This window comes from Rhineura floridana, chromosome 22 (genome assembly GCF_030035675.1).
Source record: "Rhineura floridana isolate rRhiFlo1 chromosome 22, rRhiFlo1.hap2, whole genome shotgun sequence".
Classification (NCBI taxonomy): Eukaryota; Metazoa; Chordata; class Lepidosauria; order Squamata; family Rhineuridae; genus Rhineura; species Rhineura floridana.
In genome coordinates, this window is record NC_084501.1 from 19,724,087 (window position 1) to 19,741,806 (window position 17,720).

Consider the following 17,720-nt stretch of genomic DNA (forward strand, 5'->3'; position numbering starts at 1 on the left):
CGGTTTGCATATAAATCTGAATTCTACTAATAACGTCCTATACTACAGTAAATCTGTTAGGCTGCTCTTAAGATGCTAGAAGTCGACCTACTCATCTAGACTTTGGCCACGTGCCCTTTAAAAATCAATTCTGGCTGGCAGTGGCGATTGGCAGTCGAAGCCAACTGAGGGATGCTCCTCGAGTTAAAACCTTGAGCGACCCTATTTGGGATTGTATCCAGAGAAAACCCATTGAAATTAATCAACACGATTAACTTGGCCGTATAGATTTCAGTTAGCCCGCTGAAATGAATGGATCTAAGTTCGGCGTGCCCATTAATTTCAATGGGTCAACTGTGAGTAGAACTCGCAGTGGAGACAACCCAGTGGGTCTACGCGGAGTATGACTTAGTTGGAAACAACCCTGCGTCCGTCTCAGGGCGATCAAACAGTATTTTAAACGGAATAGCGGAACGTTAAGCCGAGGCGTTGCTGTACCCGCACGGAATTATTTTTTAAGGGGACGCTTTCGGTGTTCCGTTTTTATGCTGCCAACTCAACTGTGCGCAGGCGCAGGAGGGGGGAGGAGGGCTGGTTCTTCTCCAACTTTTCTCCCCCGGGCTGGCATGTCTGCTCTGTGCGATCCGCCGGGGGTGGCGGAGCCTCCGGGGTCCGTCGCCAGTCCCATGCCGGTAGCCGCTCCTCCATCGCTCAGGTACTGCTGCTGAATCCTCTCCCTCCCGCAACCCCTAAAAGGGACTGGGAAGAATTTCCCTCCTCCCGCTTCGATTGCGCCCCCCCTCTCGTGGGTGTTCGCGTTGATGGCTGTTAGCTCAGGCGGCTCTAAAAGAACGATTCATAGGCTCTATCCCTTGGGACCCCTACTCAGAGTATACCCATTGAACTTAATGGCCATGAGGGTGACACTGTGTTGGGCCCGTCCAGGAGCTTTTCCACGTGCCTTGCCCCCTCACCCCAGCTCTTTTTGACATGTTTGCCCTTTGCCAGGAAGAAGTATTTGGTTTTAGGTGTGGTTTTAAAAAAAATCTTAAGTTTTCATTGTCTTACATTTTTGCAATTTGTATTTGGGCATATTCTTTGTGAGCTGCCTTGGCACAGAAATAAATGATTAAAAAATGGTTAATTGATTTCAGTGTGACTGCTCTAAGAGATAAGAGTTAGAGATCACCCTATGTGTCATTTTAGAGAGCTGTTTAACAGGCCAGGTCTTCACCTTGAGGATCTTGCCATCTAAAATCTGAAGTGGAGTCTGGATAGACAGAGGAAAAATATTTCACTGATGCGTACTTAGTCTTTCTTGTTGCTGTTAATGTGAGGGCCTCCTGCAGATACCATCTTATCAGGAGGTCTGTTCTGCACAACACAGGAAGCGGACCTTTAGTATTGTGGCACCCACTCTTTGGAATTCCCTCTCCTTAAATAGATGCTATCTCTGTTATCTTTTCAGCACCTACTGAAGACCTTGCTCTTTCAACAAGCCTTTTATCCCAGTCTGCGTCTGTGTTGGAATTGCTTTTTAAGATGTTTGTAAAGCTTTTTTAAAAAGATGTTTTGTTTTCATGTATTTTAAAGATGTTTTAGAGTGTTTTTAGTGTTTTTGTTTGCTGCCCTGGGCTCCTACTGGGAGAAAGGGCATAATAATAATAATAATAATAATAATAATAATAATAATAATAATAATAATAATAATAAAGGTAAACAATTAAGAAATGCCCTCCCTCCAAATGAATGTTTGATTTAATGGTAGGTTCTGGATCAGAAAAAGTTGATGACTACTGGTGTAGATGACGCTGAGCTAGATGAAACAATGGTCTGACTCTGTCTCAGGCAGCGTCATCTGTTCCTGTATTTAAACTCCCCGCTCTGGCTGCCGCTGACTCCAGACTTGATAGTTGTGTTTCTTTCTTTCTACAGTTCTCAAGAGCTGGCCCAGGAGATCAAGGCCTTCCTTAGCGGCATAGACCCTGTGCACGGCAACAAGCTCACCATCAAAGAACATGCCCGATGTGCCATCCTGCTGCTGCGCAGTCTGCCTCCCGCCCGCAGTGCCGTCCTGGACCACCTCCGGAGTGTCTTTGATGAGTATGTGTGCACCTACTTGCTGGACCTGGAGAGCAGCGAAGGCGGGATGGGCTGCATCCACTCCCAGGGCCCCAACCTGGATGACGTGGTGCAAGAGATCCAGGCCGTGCTATCCGAGTTTGTCCGGATGAACCCCAAGGCGTGGGCAGGCCTGGTTTCAGCCTGGTCCATCGACCTGATGGGGCAACTGAGTAGCAAGTATGCCGGCCGGCATGGGGTGCCACATGCCAGCAGCCTCAATGAGTTGTTGCAGCTGTGGATGTCCTGCAAGGCGACGCGGACGCTGATGGAGATCTACACGCAGTGCCTCTCCTCGATGATTAGCACTTGCCCGGATGCTTGCGTGGACGCCCTCCTCGACACCTCGGTCCAGCACTCACCTCACTTCGATTGGGTGGTGGCCCACATTGGCTCCTCCTTCCCCAACACGATCATCAGCCGCGTCCTCTCCTGCGGGCTGAAGGACTTCTGCATGCACGGGACAGCCTCGGCCGATCTCCTCCTCTTCCCTAGTGCCACGGCCGCTGACAAAAGGGTCCCCAAGATTGCCTCTGTGGTGGGCATCCTGGGCCACTTGGCATCTCGCCACTCGGACAGCATCAAACAGGAGCTGCTGAGGATGTTCCACGGGAGCTTGGGCCCCACGCGGGACCAGCATCAGAAGGCCACCGTCCCCTTCTTGCTGCAGTTAGCTGTCATGTCTCCCCCTCTGCTAGGCACCATCTCAGCTGAGCTGGTGGATTCCCTCAAGCCGGGTGTGCTCAACCAGCTGCACCAACACTTTGCCTCGCTCCCCCGGGAGGATCTGGAGAATGTAGTGAGCATCGTGGTGCACCTCATCTGCCAGACGTCCGGAGGCGCTTACCGCACCCTGCAGTTCCTCATCAACACGGCCATGCCGGCATCGGTCATCACCACCCCGGGCTTGGCCGTCCACGACAGCGTGCGGGAGGCTTGCGACCGCGTCATCCAGCTGCTGCTGCTCAACCTCCAGAAGCTGGTGTACAACCGGGGCTCGCCCAGCTTGGCAGAGGCGCCGCCCCGGCTGGTGCCTTTCTTGGACGAGCTGAAGGGCCACGTGCGGGAGCTCTGCATGGAGACACTGCGGCTAGAGAGGAAGCGGTTCCTCTGGCAGCACCAGCTGCTGGTCCTTCTCTCCATCTACTGCACCCCGAGCTGTGCCAGTGATGCCCTCTTCTTCCTGCTGACTCTGGCCAAGAGCCAGGAAGAGCTCAGCCTGGCCACTCAGCTCTACGCCGTGCTCAGCTCTTGCATGAGTGGCCTGCTGCCCGCCACCGTCAAGAAGTGTGTGTGCCAGATCCACGCTGGTGGCCTCTCTGAGCAGCACATGGCCCAGCTGTTCCAAAACCTGGCCCTGATCATGCAGTGGGAGAACGAGGGTCCTGCCTCCATGGGCCGCCAGCTGGGACAGGCTGTCTCATCACACCTCTATGACTTTGGGCAGCTCCTGCTGCACCGCAACCGGGACGTAGCCCAGGCGGCGGCCTTGCTCCTTTCTGTCTGCCCCATGCCAAAGGCCATCCGGCCAGCTCACCTCCTCTTCCTCATCCGCTCGGCCGTCCACCACTTCTTCCTGGTGCTGCGCTGGAAGTGCCCCACGGGCGTCAGCTACGGGAGCCGCCTCCTCTGCTGCCTGAGTGAGGCCTCGCCCACGGCCAGCAAAGCCATCCTTCAGTACCTGGTAGAGGGGGCCCTGCATCCAGGGAACACCGAGCTCTTTGGTGGACTGGCTGAACCGCCTGCTGCCAGGAACGATGATGCTTCCCCAGAAGGGGCCAAGGTCTCTCTCCTGGACATCAACCGGCGCTTTATGGCCACGGTAAACTTCTCAGGCAGCGTGTGGTCAGTCTTCCATGCCGGGGTGATTGGGAGGGGCCTGAAGCCACCTCACAACCCCCACCAACAAGAGCCGGAAGAGATCTCCCACAACATCCAGACCTTCTTGGGGCTGCTGCTGCAGTGCTGTGGGGCGGGGCGCAGCAGCCTGGAGCCCTCCCAGTGCATCGTTGTCAGCCCTGAATCAGGAAAGACTGTAGCAGTGGGGCTGGTGGAGACTGTCTGCCCTGATGTCACCAACAGCGAGCTGGCGTGGCCTCCGGAGGAGCACACCCGCAACACGGTGGAGCGGGACATCCAGATCGGGCGCTCCTTCCACGACAGCCCCCTGCTCTTCCAGCTGCTGAATCTGGTGGCGGCAGGGAGGCCGGCCCTGTGCTACTGCTCGGTGCTGCTCCGTGGCCTCCTGGCAACGCTCATGGCGCACTGGGAGGCCTCGCGGGAGAACGACACCACCAGCTCCCCCTGGCACTTGCAGGCCTCCTGCGCCCTGGTGGCCTGCATGGGGGAGGGCCAACTCCTCCCGCCCGTGCTCAGTAACATGCACGAGATCTTCAGCCAGCTGGCCCCCTTTGAGGTCCACCTCTTGCTCCTCAGCGTCTGGGACTACATGCGGGACAACAGCCCGCTGCCGCAGAAGTTCACCTTTGATGCTGGCACGGGGCTCTTCTTCCGAGACTTCAGGCGAGACACTGATGTTGGCAAATACCTCTGCGTTTTGCACAGCGTCCTGCATAAAAATATTGACCGGCTGGGGCTACTCTCTGGGCGGTTCCAGATCTAGCCCCTCCTTTGGGGCTTCTGCCCTCTCAGGATTGGTTGGCATGCTGTACCACTATTGGCAGCAGGGACGTCCTGCCTTTTTTGGTTTAATTGGTTTTGATTGTAAGTGAACGAAAAGCTGTCCCATGATTTGTCCAAGTGTGCAGCCGATGGAGATGTCTGGAAAGTGCTTCTTTCCTTGGCCCCATAGATCCTCCGCCTTGCCGTAATCCAGATTAAGAATCCAAACAGAGGCTGCCATGGCTGAGGAGAAATACATTCCTAAATACACATAAAAAGGGGAACAGGGGGAAAAAGAGATTCTGGTGAACAAATTCCCCTTCATTTTTTTAAAAAAAGGATTCCCCACTAGCGAAAGGCAGGTTAGGTGATCATCGCTTATTGGGCTGCTCAATGGGTGTAAGAATGTGCAACCCTTGCATGCTTCTAGGTTATGCAGAGCTCTTCTGAGGACCCATAGTGCATCCATCAGTTGTGTGGATTTCACTTGAAAACGCTTCAAGCCGAGGAGGGCCCAATCAATAACGCCTCGCTTGACTTGAGATTATTTGTTCTGGAGCCCCACAGCGACTGCTGCCTCCGCCAAACTGCTTCACTGAAGTAAGGATGTGGTGGCTGGTTCTGCCTCTTAAAGTGGATCTGAGCTGGTCACTGCCTTTCCCTAGAATTCGTGACGATGGGCTTTCTCTTGTGGGGTTCTGCCCAACTTAGATCCATCGAGACCAGTGGACTTAAGTTAGCCACTGCCATTGGTTTCGGTGGGTGGCCAGATGGATACTGGTGCCAACAGATGTGGCCTTCCAGAGGTTGCTGGACTCCAGCTCCCATCAGCCCCAACCAGGATGGCCAATGATCAGGGATTATGGGAACTGTAGTCCAGCAACATCAGGAGGGCCGAAGGTTCTCCCCCAATTCAGATTTCTGCCCCTGCACTAACGCTATTTTGAATAAGCAATGCATCACGGTGCAAGAGCTTGTCTGTATTTATCCTTGTGTTGTCCACACTGATCTATATAGGCAGCCGAAAGGGGGATTTTCCCCCTTGTTTTTTCCATAGCTATGTTTGTTTGTCTGAGTCCTGCTGCTTGACTTCCATTTGCCTTGAACCCCTCTGGACAGTTGTTGCTTTTCTTTTCAGGGATGATTCAAGCGCTAGAAAGAGGTTATCTCTAAAGACAGTAGCCAGGCAGGCACGGAATGTGAGTTCTTGTTATGTTATCAGAGCTGGAGGGTGACTGACCGTTTCCTTTTTATGTCATTTGAGGGTTTGTGGGGTGTGGTGGTGAGGGTTACTTCCTTTTCTAAATAAAAAAAATTGAAGAAACTTCTGTCCCCTTTCTTTTCAGTTAGAGACAGAGGGCTAACAGAATTTCCATCTGGATGGAGAAATAAGCAGATGCAACATGAGGCTGAGCTATCTATCCTAACCTATCCTTATCTATCCATCCAACTGTCTAATCTCTATATCATAGAATAGTAGAGTTGGAAGGGGCCTACAAGGCCATCCAGTCCAACCCCCTGCTCAATGCAGAAATCTAAATCAAAGCATTCCCGACGGATGGCTGTCCAGCTGCCTCTTGAATGCCTCCAGTGTCGGAGAGCCCACTACCTCTCTAGGTCATGGGTTCCATTGTCGTATGGCTCTTTTTCCTGATGTCCAGTCGAAATCTGGCTTCCTGCAATATAATTTTAATAGAAGTTATGTGCCTCTGCAGCTGCCATGGCATACGAAAAATGGATCACACAACACAACATGGACACTTTGTCCATGCCTGCACATTCTTTGAAGAATATATATATATATATATTTATATATATATAAATTAGCGGGGCAGCAGGCGTTCAAGCTTAGCCTCTTTTCTCTGAGCAGGACCCAGGCGTCCGAGCCCCGTTTTCCCCTCAACGTCCGTTTGCCGTCCTGCCTGAGCGGCCCGCGACTGGTCTACGCACGCGCAAAGGAAAGCACCCTCCTCATGAATAATGCAGAGACAGGTGGGAGGGGTCTCGCGATGTGGCGCCCCGCCGGGCGATTCGAGAACCGATGGGGCGGGCTCAGTCCGCGGGATCCAATGAGCTGCCTCGGAAGGGAAGGCGGAGGGGCCAATAGGTCCTCGGCGGGAGGGAGTAGGGTCAAGCCGGATCCAAGATGGCGGCGGCGGCTCCAGGGAGGTGAGCGCGAGGCTCGCTCGGGGGGGGGGCTTCCCCGAATGGATCCCTTCCCCCCCGTCCCCCTTTCTCCTCCCGCTCCTTCCCACGGTTGCCTTGTTCCCCAGTCCGCCACGGCGCCCCACAGGCCCGGCCCTTGCCTCCCCAGCCCTTCTTTTCCTGCCACTCCCAGGACCAGACTCTGCCCCCCCCGCCGTCATGAGTCCCCTCTCATCTCTTGCAGTGCACTCCGCGCCTACTCAGGAGTAAGTCTCGCCGAGTTCAATGGGGCTTTCTCTGAGGTAAGCGTGTGCAGCCAGGACGGGCCGCAGCTCAGAGGCACAGCGCCTGCCGTGCGTGCGGAAGGGCCCAGGTTCAGTCGCCAAAGGCATCTGCGCGCCCTGCTGCGGCCCTTCTCAACTCCCATCAGCTTTGGCCAGCACGGCCAACGGTCAGGAATGACGGGCCTTGGAATCCAGCAAGAGCTGGAAGGCCCCAGGCGCCCCTTCCCTGGCATAAAGCACGTGCAAGCGAAATGGGTGCATGCTCATCCTGTTTACTTTTTGCCTCCTGTTTCCCTTTGCCCCTTGCGGTTGCCTCCCACGTGTATGATTGTAGAATGTAAGGGCCTCAGTAACATCTTACTGTTACTCTGAGAATTAACCTTACGGTTTTTTTACATTGCACTTATAGTGCAATGTAAATAATAATAATAGCAGTCATAATCAATCTTACAGCACAATGAATCTGTTAGTCTTTAAGGTGCCCCAAGATAACTCCCCCTTTTAATTTTTGGGATTATTTTAAAGTAGTATTGTAACTACACAGAATGTATATTCTTCTGCTGATTATTCTTGCCTCCCTCATCTTTAGATGAAGGGCCGTCACTAAGTGGTAGAGCAGAAGATCCCAAGTTCAATCCCCAATGGCATCTCCTGGGAGGGACTGCCTACCTGAAACCCTGAAGAGCTGCTGCCGGTCAGCGTACACAATACTGAAGTAGATGTACCAATGGTCTGACTCGGTATTAGGCAGCTTCTGACCTTCCTCCTGTTTTAGGCTGTGAGGCTGCAACCCAATACACGCTTACCTGGGAGTAAGTCCCATTGAACCAATGGAGCCTACTCCTGAGGAGACATGTATTAGATTGCACTGTAAGATTCAATCCCCATTAGCATCTCCAGGTAGGAAGAGGACCCAGGCATCCAAGCTCAGAGGTACGGCTGAGAAAAATTCCTGCCTGAAACCCTGAAGAGCTGTCTGGTTTGACTTGGAATAAGATAGTCTCTTGAGTTCTCCGTATGGTGCTCTCCAGGCTAATAAGCACGATTTATGGTCCCAGATGCCGGCAGCTGTAGTACCAACAGATAGGCAGAGGACATCACGCTGGCTCCCCCAGGTGTATAGGGTTGCAAGCTGGATGACAGGAAGGCAGCTCTGCCGGACCAGCCTGAAGGCTGATCTAGTCCTGCATCGTTTCCCATAGTGGCAAGCCAGATGCTTACAGGAAGTCCGCAAAGCAGAGCTTGAAAGCAACAGCACCTCGCCCTTCCACCCCCCGTGCTCTTTGTCTTCCTGCAAGGGTATTTGGAGGTATACTGCCTTTAACCATGGAGGTTCTGCTTAGGTATCACAGCCAGTACTCTCTGAGGGATCTCTCCTCCATTAGAACGTACCAGTTACCTTGCTCGATCAGACCAAAAGCACCATTTTAGCCCAGCGTCCAGTTTTTCACAGATGCTTCCAGAAAGCAATAGATATTTGCTGCTGTTTTAATACTAGTTGCTGGGAACCGAGTGTGATAATCTGTCTTTAAAACTGAGCTTACGAAGGTGCAAAGGAAGCTGCCTTATACTGACTCAGACCCTTTGGGCCATCTAACTCTGTATAGTCTGTGCCACGGCCCTTCAATCTTCAGTCCCCAGATATTCTTGGACTACAACTCCCATCATCCCCAGCCAGCTTAGCCACTGATCAAGGCATCGTGGGAGTAGTTGTCCGACAACATCTGGGGACCCAAAGTTGAGGAACACTGGTCTACACTGACTGGCAGGGGCTCTCCGGGGCTACCTGGAGATGCCAAGGCTGCACCTGGGACCTGCATGCAAGGCAGAGGCTCTCCCACTGAGCTACAGCCCTTCCCCATAAGGTTTCGGCCTTCCTCTTCCTTCACCCATACCCCATTCTATATTCCCATTGCCTAGACCAGAGGTGGGGAACCGGCGGCCTTCCAAATGTTGCTGGACTGCACTGGCCATCATCCCTGCCTTGTAGACTGACAGGAGCTGAAGTCCGTCAACATCTGGAAGGCCACAGGCTCCCTGCTTTGGGCTATGAAGGGTAAGCTGACTGCACATTTGTTTATGCTGAGGGGTGTATCCAGTGTTTATCCTACTCAGAGAAGGTCCATTGAAATTGATGGCCATGACTAATTTTAAGTCCAGTGGTTTCAGTGGATCTTGGGCCACATTCACACCGTACAGTTGTTCCGCTGTTATTCCACTTTAAACAGGCATGGCTTCCCCCAAAGAATCCTGGGAGGTGCTAGGAGACCTCTGTTCCCCTCATAGAGATGTAATTCTCGGAGCTCTCTGAGAAGAGGAATTAACTGGGAACTGAAGTTTTGTGAAGAGAACAGAAATCTCCTAGCAACTCTTGGCGCCCTTCCCAAACTACACTTCCCAGGATTCTTTGGGGGAAGCCATCCCTGTTTAAAGTGGGATAATATAGTGGAATAAATGTATGGCTTGAACGTGGCCCACGTTGGATACAGGTTCCCTACCTCTGGCCTAGACTATGGAGTTGCTAATGTGGTGGCCACAGGCAGCCATGCCCTCGCAGAGGCCTCCCTTGGTGCCCAAGGGTCTCCTCCTCTTTCTTCCCCCATCCCAGCTGAAATCAGGCTTGAAAGAATCATTCTCTTGTAGCCATTTGAATAGACTGAGGTGTGTGCTTGGTTGCAGGGTGTGTGTATGGTGCCCACAACAGTTTTACCTGGTTTGCAAATGCGCCCAGAACGATTGGCGACTCCTGACTTGGTTTGTACCCTATAACTTTCAGGATCCCTCTCTTAGCTCCTGGCTTGCATCCCTGTGGCCCTATGCTTTCCCTCCATAGTTGCCTGCTTCTCCTCACCTTATTCATGTGACTCCTTCCTTTCCCACAGACTTAATTCTCATCTTTCTCTTCTCTTTCCTCCTTTCCATTGATCTTGCAGTCTGCAGCATGGATTACCATTTTGGATCACATCCGCACCATACATTTAAAGCATGAGGCTTCCCTCAAAAGAATCCTGGGAACTGCAGTTTACCCCTCCCACAGCACTGCTCGCAAACTACGGTTCCCGGGATTCTTTTGGGGAAAAGCCATGTGCTTGAAATGTGCTTTAGGCGTATGGTGCGGATGTGATTTGACTCTCATCCGTCTCCACAATTATTGTTTGAGACAGATGATCCCCTATTTCCATTTTACAGGCAGAGTTCAGGAGACGCTTGCCCGGAACGCCTATGTAAATCCATGGCTGGGCTGTGATTTTGAACCCAGGCGCTGTTGCACTCAGGTCCTGCTTGTGGTCTTCTCAAAGGCATCTGGTTGGCCACTGAGAACAGGAAGCTGGGCTAGAGGGGTCCCCTTTGGCCTGATTCAGTGTGCCTTTTCTTATGTTCACACGTTGTAGCTCATTGTCCAGTCCACAATTTCCAATCACTAAGAAACTCAATGCTGACCGCTTTAGTTTGTTGACCATTTCGTGTTCAGGTACATTCATCTTTTAGAGTATATATGTTCTGGAGGGCTTGTTGTTGTTATGTGCCTGCGAGTCGACTACGACTTATGGTGACCCGATGAATCAGCAGCCTCCAATAGCATCTGTCGTGAACCACCCTGTTCAGATCTTGTAAGTTCATGTCTGTGGCTTCCGTTATGGTTCTTGTTTGGCCTTCCTCTTTTTCTACTCCCTGCTGTTTTCCCCAGCATTCTGGAGTTCTGCAGGGCTAGAGACATTTTTTGGTCTTACTCTGCGCAGGTCTGAGTGTTGATCTGTAGCTTTTTGCATAGCCATAGCTCAGTGGTGAAACATCCGCTTTACATGCAGGGTTCAATCCCTGGCATCGTTAGATAGGGCTGGGAACGTCCCTTCTCTGAAACCCTGGAGTGCTGCTGCCAGTCAGTGCAGACAATGTTGAACCAGATGGACCAATGGTCTGATTCTGTAAAAGGCAGCTTCCCAGTTTGTAGGTCTTGTGACTGGACCATGGGGCTTAGTTCTGCTCTTCTACCTCTTGTGCTTAAGGTACTTAGCACCATCCTTTTCAAAACAGCGCAAGCCAAAAAAAGGGACAATTTATGTTTTAAAAAGATGGGAGACCAGCAAAGCGGGGGGGGGGAGTCTTTTCAGCTTCTTACTGAAACTCTTCAAACCCGGTGGTTTGCATGTGAAGTCTTGGGCAACAGGCTGCTCCTGCCGATAGCATAGGACTCCTGCTTTTGAGTCTTGGATCACCCGGCTGCAGGATGTGTGGAGATGGGAACTGACCTTTACATCGGCAGGAGGGGGGGAGATGTTCGCCCTTTGCACCCTCCCTGTGCCCATAGTTCCGTCTCTGGAAGCTGCTTCCTGATCACCAAATTCATAGCAGATGGCTAGATTGGATCTTGGTGTTCTTGCTGTGAGCAAGTCTGTGCCTCCAGAACAGCTGCTGGCAGACTTTAGGGCCGTTTCCGTGGGTTCTGCTGTGTGTGTTTTTACTAGGACTCCAAGGTCCACCTTGCACAGCCAGGTGCATTGGCTGGAGAGGAGCAGGCACCCCCCATCAGCCAGAAACTAGGATCATGTGCCCATTCAAGGACAAAGGGATGGGGACAGACTGCCGGCAGCACATAACTCTGCTGCTTCAAAGCTTGCACTGGCCACCCACATCGACCAGGCCAAGTTCAAGGTTCTTGTACAGGAATACCTTGCATTAATGTACTCAATGGGACCAGAGTGAGTATGTAAACCAAAAATGTCCTTAAAGTGAAGCACTACCTTTTAAAGCTTTTTTTACCTCTCCTTCATGCGGAGCCTCAAAGTCCTGCGCTAAAGCCTCTGCTGCTGCGCTGCCGCGCCTCCCAGCTGATTTGCGGCGGCGCAATCGCGTCTGTTTCCACCCCCACACACCGTTAAGTGTCCATAAGTGTGAAGCAAGCGTATGTAAACAGGAGTATGGAGTATGTCCGTAAAAGCGAGTGTACGTTAAGTGAAGGTGTTCCTGTATTAATTTAAAGGGCCTTGACAACTTGGGTCCAGGATGCCTTGGGGACCGCTGGAACCCTTAGATCCCTGGCTGATCACGGAGGTCTTCTGTTAGTGGTCCACCGTGGCTTGGACACACGGTACTCATATCCACCAGGAGCCTTGCTTTCAGCGTTGTGAGCCCAGTTTTATGGAACTCCCTTCCAGTTGAAGAGGTCAGACAGGCCCCTCCCTGTTGAACTTCCGGCACCGCCTGAAGACTTTTAAAAATTCCTGCAGGGATTGTAACTGCATTCCGATTTTATCATTTTAGCTGATTTCTTTATTTTCATTGTATTGAGGTGTTTTGTACATCGCTTTGAGACAATTGTAATTAAGTGGTGTATAAATTGCTGAAATAAAATAAATAAATGCGTCCTCTGGACTCCAATATTAGGGGAGAGAGGAGGGTTTTTGTTGCTCCTCGTGTTGCCCAGATGCATAATTTAGGCTGCGATCCAATACACACTTACCTGGGAGTAAATCCCATTGAACCCAGTGCAGCTTACTTCTGCATAGACATGTATTTGATTGCTCTGCCTGTTGCCTATATTTGTTTTTAAAGCTTTACTCTTTTTATCTGTGTTTTAATTATGAAGGTTTTATGTATATTTATCTTTTAATTGTGTTGTGGGTTCCGGCTATCTTTTATGTACAGTTTTAGTTGTACACCGCTAAGAGAGTTTTTTTTAATTAAGCAGTTTATACATCTTCTAAATACATACAGATGGTGAAGGAGGGTAGCTCAGTCGTTGAGCACATGCTTTGAGTGCTAAAGCGTCCCAGCTTCAATCCTTGGCGCATCTAGAAAGGGCTGGCAAAGACCCTTGCCTGAGGTGTGGCGGAACCTTTGGCCCTCCAAATGAATCCGCTCCTCACGTATAAGTATGCTGGACATTCTCCATTTGGCAGCTATAGTCTTAATTCCAGAGGTAGCCAACGTGTTGCCCTTCAAATGTTTTGGACCCGAACTCCCAGCATCCTCAAGCTGCTGGGAATTGTAGTCCCCACCATCTGGAAGGCACAACATTGGCTAGTCTAATTCTTTTTTTTTTTAAGAACATAAGCTAAAATAAAGCTTGCTCTGTAAGCCAGCAGCCCTCAGCCCACCTTGTGGCAAGTCTACAAGCTAATGATGTGTTGCGTGAAGAAATGTCTTCCTTCCCAATAGGCTAGAGATGGCAGCGCTTGCTTGGCTGTCTCTTTCCCTGGCCGTTGTCTCTGCCGTGGACAGAAGCAACTTCAAGACATGTGACCAGAGCGCCTTTTGCAAGTAAGTTGCGTGTCAGGAGGAGGAGGAGGCGCCTCTGAATACCTGTTTCTGGGAATCACTCCCAGGGAAAACGCTGCTACGCTCGGGTCCTGCCTGTGAGCTTCCCATGGGCATCTGATTCTGCACTGTGAGAACAGCGTGTGGACAAGGTGGACCGTTGGCCTGAACCAGCAGGGTACTCACAGTCAGTTGCTGGGTGTTGGGAAAAGTGTTACTGCACTCATTTCCTGCTTTTGGGCTTCCCATCATGGGCACCTGGTTCGCTTCTGTGAGAACAGGATGCTGAACTAGGTGTGCCACTGGCCTGATCCGGCAGCCGGCCTCTTCTGATGTTGTTGCTGCTGTTACGATGATGATGGCGCCTTTTTCCAGAACAAACTGAAAGCAACTTGCAACCTTAAAAGCAGATATAAAAACATATTAAAATTCTTTCAAAATACATAAAAACAAGATCCAACTCCTCCCCACCTGATTAAAAGCAAACAAAAATGTTTTTCCCTGGCACCTAAAAACAGGCAATGATGGTGCTGGGTGTGCCTCTGGGGAGAGCATTCCGCAAACGGGGAGCCTCCACTGAGGAGGACGGTCCTTGCGTTGCTGCCCTCTGCACCAATGTTGCTGTTGGTGTTGTAGTAGTAATAATAATAATAATTTCAATTTATATCCCACCTTTTCTCCCAAAGGAGCCAGGGTGGCAAGCGCATCATTAAAGCAGAATCATTAAAAACATTCTAAAAACAGTTTAAATGTGTGCCCTGACCGAGGAAGAATGGCTGATGCTTGTTTCCTCGACAAGTTTCCTGTTCCCCGAGGAAGGGGTGAGGTTGTTGCCTTCTGCTGTAAACTTTCCTCTTGAGGCCGCTCTCCTAAAACGGGAGGGGAGGATAGGGGAAAAGTTGCCCCCATGAGATTTATTTGTTTGTTTGTTTGTTTGTTTATTTATTTAATATCCTGCCCTTCCTCCCAGAAGGAGCCCAGGGTGGCAAGCAAATACTAAAACACTAATATCGTAAAAACAAGAGACTTTAAAACAAAACATCTTTAAAAACATATTAAAACAAAACATCTGAAAAACATATTTTAAAAACAACCTTAAAAACATCTTAAAGAGCCATTCCAGCACAGATGCAGACTGGGAGAAGGTCTCTACTTAAAAGGCTTGTTGAGAGAGGAAGGTCTTCAGTAGGCGCTGAAAAGATAACAGAGATGGCACCTATTTAAAATTGAAGGGGAGAGGATGCCAATGGATCGGTGCCACAACACTAGAGGACTGCTTCCAGTGTTGTGCAGAACAGACCTCCTGATGAGATGGTATCTGCAGGAGGCCCTCGCTGGCAGAGCACAGTGATCAACTGGGTGTACAAGGGGTAAGATGATATTTCAGGCATCCTCGTTTAAGGTATGGCTCCGGTAACCATGGTTTCCTCTCCCCAGGCGCCAGAGGAGCGTGAAGGCTGGGAGTTCGCCTTACAGGGCCCTGCTGGAGTCGCTGCAGCTCAGCCAGGATTCCATGAAGATCCAGCTCATCAATGAAGCAAACCAGGTGAGCCAAAGAGCTGAAGCTCTCTGGGTGGCCTTGAACAAGTCACCCTCTCTCTTAACGTAGCCTACCTCACAGGGTTCTTTTGAGGATAAAACGAGATCAGCCCCACATCCGCCACCCTGAGCTCTTTGGATGGACACCTAGGGTAGAAACATGATAAATTTATATTGATTTCAGTGGGGTGGAGAAAGTTTTGAGGCCCCGTTCAGTGGTGGACGAGGCAGGAAACTATGTTTCAAGCTGCACCTTCGGGCTGCAAGTGAGGGATTGCATGGTTGAATGTCCCTGCGTACAAGAAAATCCACTTGCGTTTAGAAAACTAGACGATCAGGGAGAAGATCAACAAATCTCTGACCTGGTATAAGATAGATTTTATATCTTTCTAAAGTTCAATTGTAGGAGAGATGGCTTGGGTATAGAAGTTCCCAATTTCAGTTCCCCAGTTCTCCACGCAAACTAATCTCAGGTTGTAAGGCTGGAAAGACCCTTGCCTGAATCCTTGAAGACCTGCTGCTGGTCAGAGTAGATGGCACTTGTATATATGTACAGGACGTCAGCCTCTTCATTGGGCCTGGACCCTTGGTGAAAAACAAGGCCAAGGACCCTCAGGCCTTTGGGGGACGGACCATAACTCAGTGGAAGAGCATCTGCCTTGCAGGCCAAAGGTCCCCAGTTCAATCCCTGCCAGCATCTTGAGGTAGGGCTGGGAAAGAATCCTGCTTGAAACCCTGGAAAGCCGCTGCCACTCAGTGTAGACAGTACTGAGCTAGATGGGCCAATAGTCTGAGGCAAGGTAAGGCAGTTTCCTCTGTTCCTGTGGTGTTGGGCTCCTGCCAGCCCCAGCCAGCATGGCCTTTAGGATGATGGGAGTTGTAGTCCAGCCACATCTGGAGGGCCTGACAGGTTTCTCACCCCTGGTACAAAACGGAGCTTGACTCTGTTCTCTGCTTCCAGGTCCCTCTCCTCCTCGAGCTCTATGGCTTGGAAGGGAACATGACCCGGATCCGGATCAACGAGTTAAATCCTCTCAAGCCCCGCTACGAGGTCCCCGATGTGTTAGTCGGGGACCCACCAACTGCCAGGTGCGTGGATGGAGGGCTTTACATCCGAATGCAGCACGTGGTCTTTGAGTGGGTTGCTTGGAAGGCACAGTGGCTTAGCACAGGGGTGGAGAGCCCTGGGGTCAAATGCGGCCCTCCAGACCTCTCTTTATGGCCCTTGGGACTGTTCCTCACACCACACCCCCTTTGCCTGGCCAGAGTGCGTCCTTGAACTCTGATTGTGCCTCTTGCCTGGAGAGAGGAGTGTGTGAGCGTGTCTATAAATTAGACAACTGTACAAAGGTAAAATTGGCTCTCGTTGCTCTACCTGCTTTTGCCTCTGGCTCTGCCCATCGCCAGGAAGTGGCCTCTGGAAGGTTCCCCACCCCTGCTTTAAGGGGAGCCCTTCTCTCAGGGGTGGGGGGTCAAAAGAGCATTGTTAGGAAGCTCTTGCCCCCCCCCTTTCCATGCCAAACAGGATCAGCAGGATGGTGAGAGGATGTAGCTCAGGGGTGCAGAGCCAGTACTGGAGGATGATCAGAAATAGGGCAGTGCCCCTCACAGAGGACCTAACGTAATGCCAGGCGGTTTCGATGTGGTAGATTGGTCCCTGCTATTTGCAAGTGGGGCCTGCAACAAACTCTTGCAGTGTGGAATGTTGCGGTTTGGGATTCCAGCCACTCTATTCCGTTCCCTTCCCCCGCCCCCCACTAGTTTTCTGTTTTTCCCCCTCACAACAGCCAAGTCAGCATTCTGTGGCCATTGAGCACATTCAGCCCTTATGGGGTTGTATTGGGTTTCCCACACCCCTTGGGGACTTTTTCCGGCAAATGTTGGAGGTTCCCTCAAGTTTACTGATAACCTCCTTCCCTGCCCGTGGGTGGTTATTTATTTATTTATTTAGCCCACCTAAACAATAGCACTCATAACCTGAACTTTAGAAATGAGAGAATATAACAGAGAATTATAAAATTATGCATGATGTGGAAAGAGGGGATTGCTTTTTTCCCTCTTGGCCCCTCTTAAAACTAGAACTCGGGGTCATTCAGTGGAGGCTGCCTTTATTTCAGGGGTGGGGAACCTTTGGCCCTCCAGATGTTTACGCCAATGATCAGGGACAAAAGGAGATCCAGAGGGCCGGAGCTTCCTCCTCCCTGCTCTGTCGTGTCATGTCTCTCCCGCCCCCAACCCTGGCTGCCATCTCTTTCTAGAGGAGACAGAGGTGTGGGGGCAGGGGGCCCTTAAACATGGTCTCTTGGAGGGCTTTAGGGGGCTTGCAGACAGCCTCTTTATTGAGCATTCATCCAGATTTGTTTGCAGGGAGGCTAGACAACATTGGCTATTGAATGAGTGTTCACTCTGCATCGTTTGTGGAGAGGTTAGATGGCGTTGCATCGAAAGCAAGCGTTCTCCCACTTTCCCATCACTTTCCTTATTGCAAATAAAAAATAGGAATGCTCCACTCCTTCGTGGAAGTGGCATTGTTGCACAAGCCCTCCCAATCAACTGGGCACAGCCTGAACTTGCCTGCATGTGGGTGAATCCCACCTGCAAGATAGTGACCGTCCGGAAGTGCCCAGAATCTCCCTCAAGATAAGAAGAGCCTGGCTGCTGGATGAGGCCCAAGGGGCCCCATCTAGTCCAGCATCCCGTTCTCGCAGCGGCCAAACAGATGCCCATTGTGAGAAGCCCGTGAAGAGGACCTGAGCGCATCAGCCCTTCTCC

At 51.1% G+C, this 17,720-nt stretch overlaps 2 protein-coding genes across 5 annotated transcripts in view; both read left to right on the forward strand.

Annotated features, from left to right (window-relative positions):
• The first annotated feature begins 538 nt into the window (after positions 1-538).
• On the forward strand, positions 539-6,046 carry INTS5 (integrator complex subunit 5). The gene is made up of 2 exons (XM_061606493.1): positions 539-694; positions 1,915-6,046. Exons 1-2 carry the CDS (start codon positions 606-608, stop codon positions 4,721-4,723), a joined length of 2,898 nt encoding a protein of 965 aa, XP_061462477.1. The 5' UTR covers positions 539-605; the 3' UTR covers positions 4,724-6,046.
• Positions 6,047-6,795: 749 nt separating this feature from the next.
• The window catches only part of GANAB (glucosidase II alpha subunit), a 37,118-nt gene continuing 26,193 nt past the window's right edge, over positions 6,796-17,720 (forward strand). The window contains exons 1-4 of one of the 4 annotated variants that reach the window (XM_061605741.1): positions 6,796-6,891; positions 13,311-13,412; positions 14,847-14,955; positions 15,910-16,037. In XM_061605741.1, coding sequence (XP_061461725.1) covers positions 6,869-6,891; positions 13,311-13,412; positions 14,847-14,955; positions 15,910-16,037 — 362 coding nt within the window. In that variant the 5' untranslated portion in view covers positions 6,796-6,868. Of the gene's footprint in view, positions 6,892-6,922; positions 7,170-9,886; positions 9,906-13,310; positions 13,413-14,846; positions 14,956-15,909; positions 16,038-17,720 lie in introns of those variants that run through there. The other 3 variants (XM_061605742.1, XM_061605738.1, XM_061605740.1) reach the window with 3 other exon arrangements.

Bases quoted from the DNA above. Each gene is read 5' to 3' on its own strand.
- INTS5 (XM_061606493.1), top strand. From the start codon at position 606: ATGTCTGCTCTGTGCGATCCGCCGGGGGTGGCGGAGCCTCCGGGGTCC. The intron at 695-1,914 runs GTACTGCTGCTG...TTCTTTCTACAG, and splicing joins GCCGCTCCTCCATCGCTCAG to TTCTCAAGAGCTGGCCCAGG.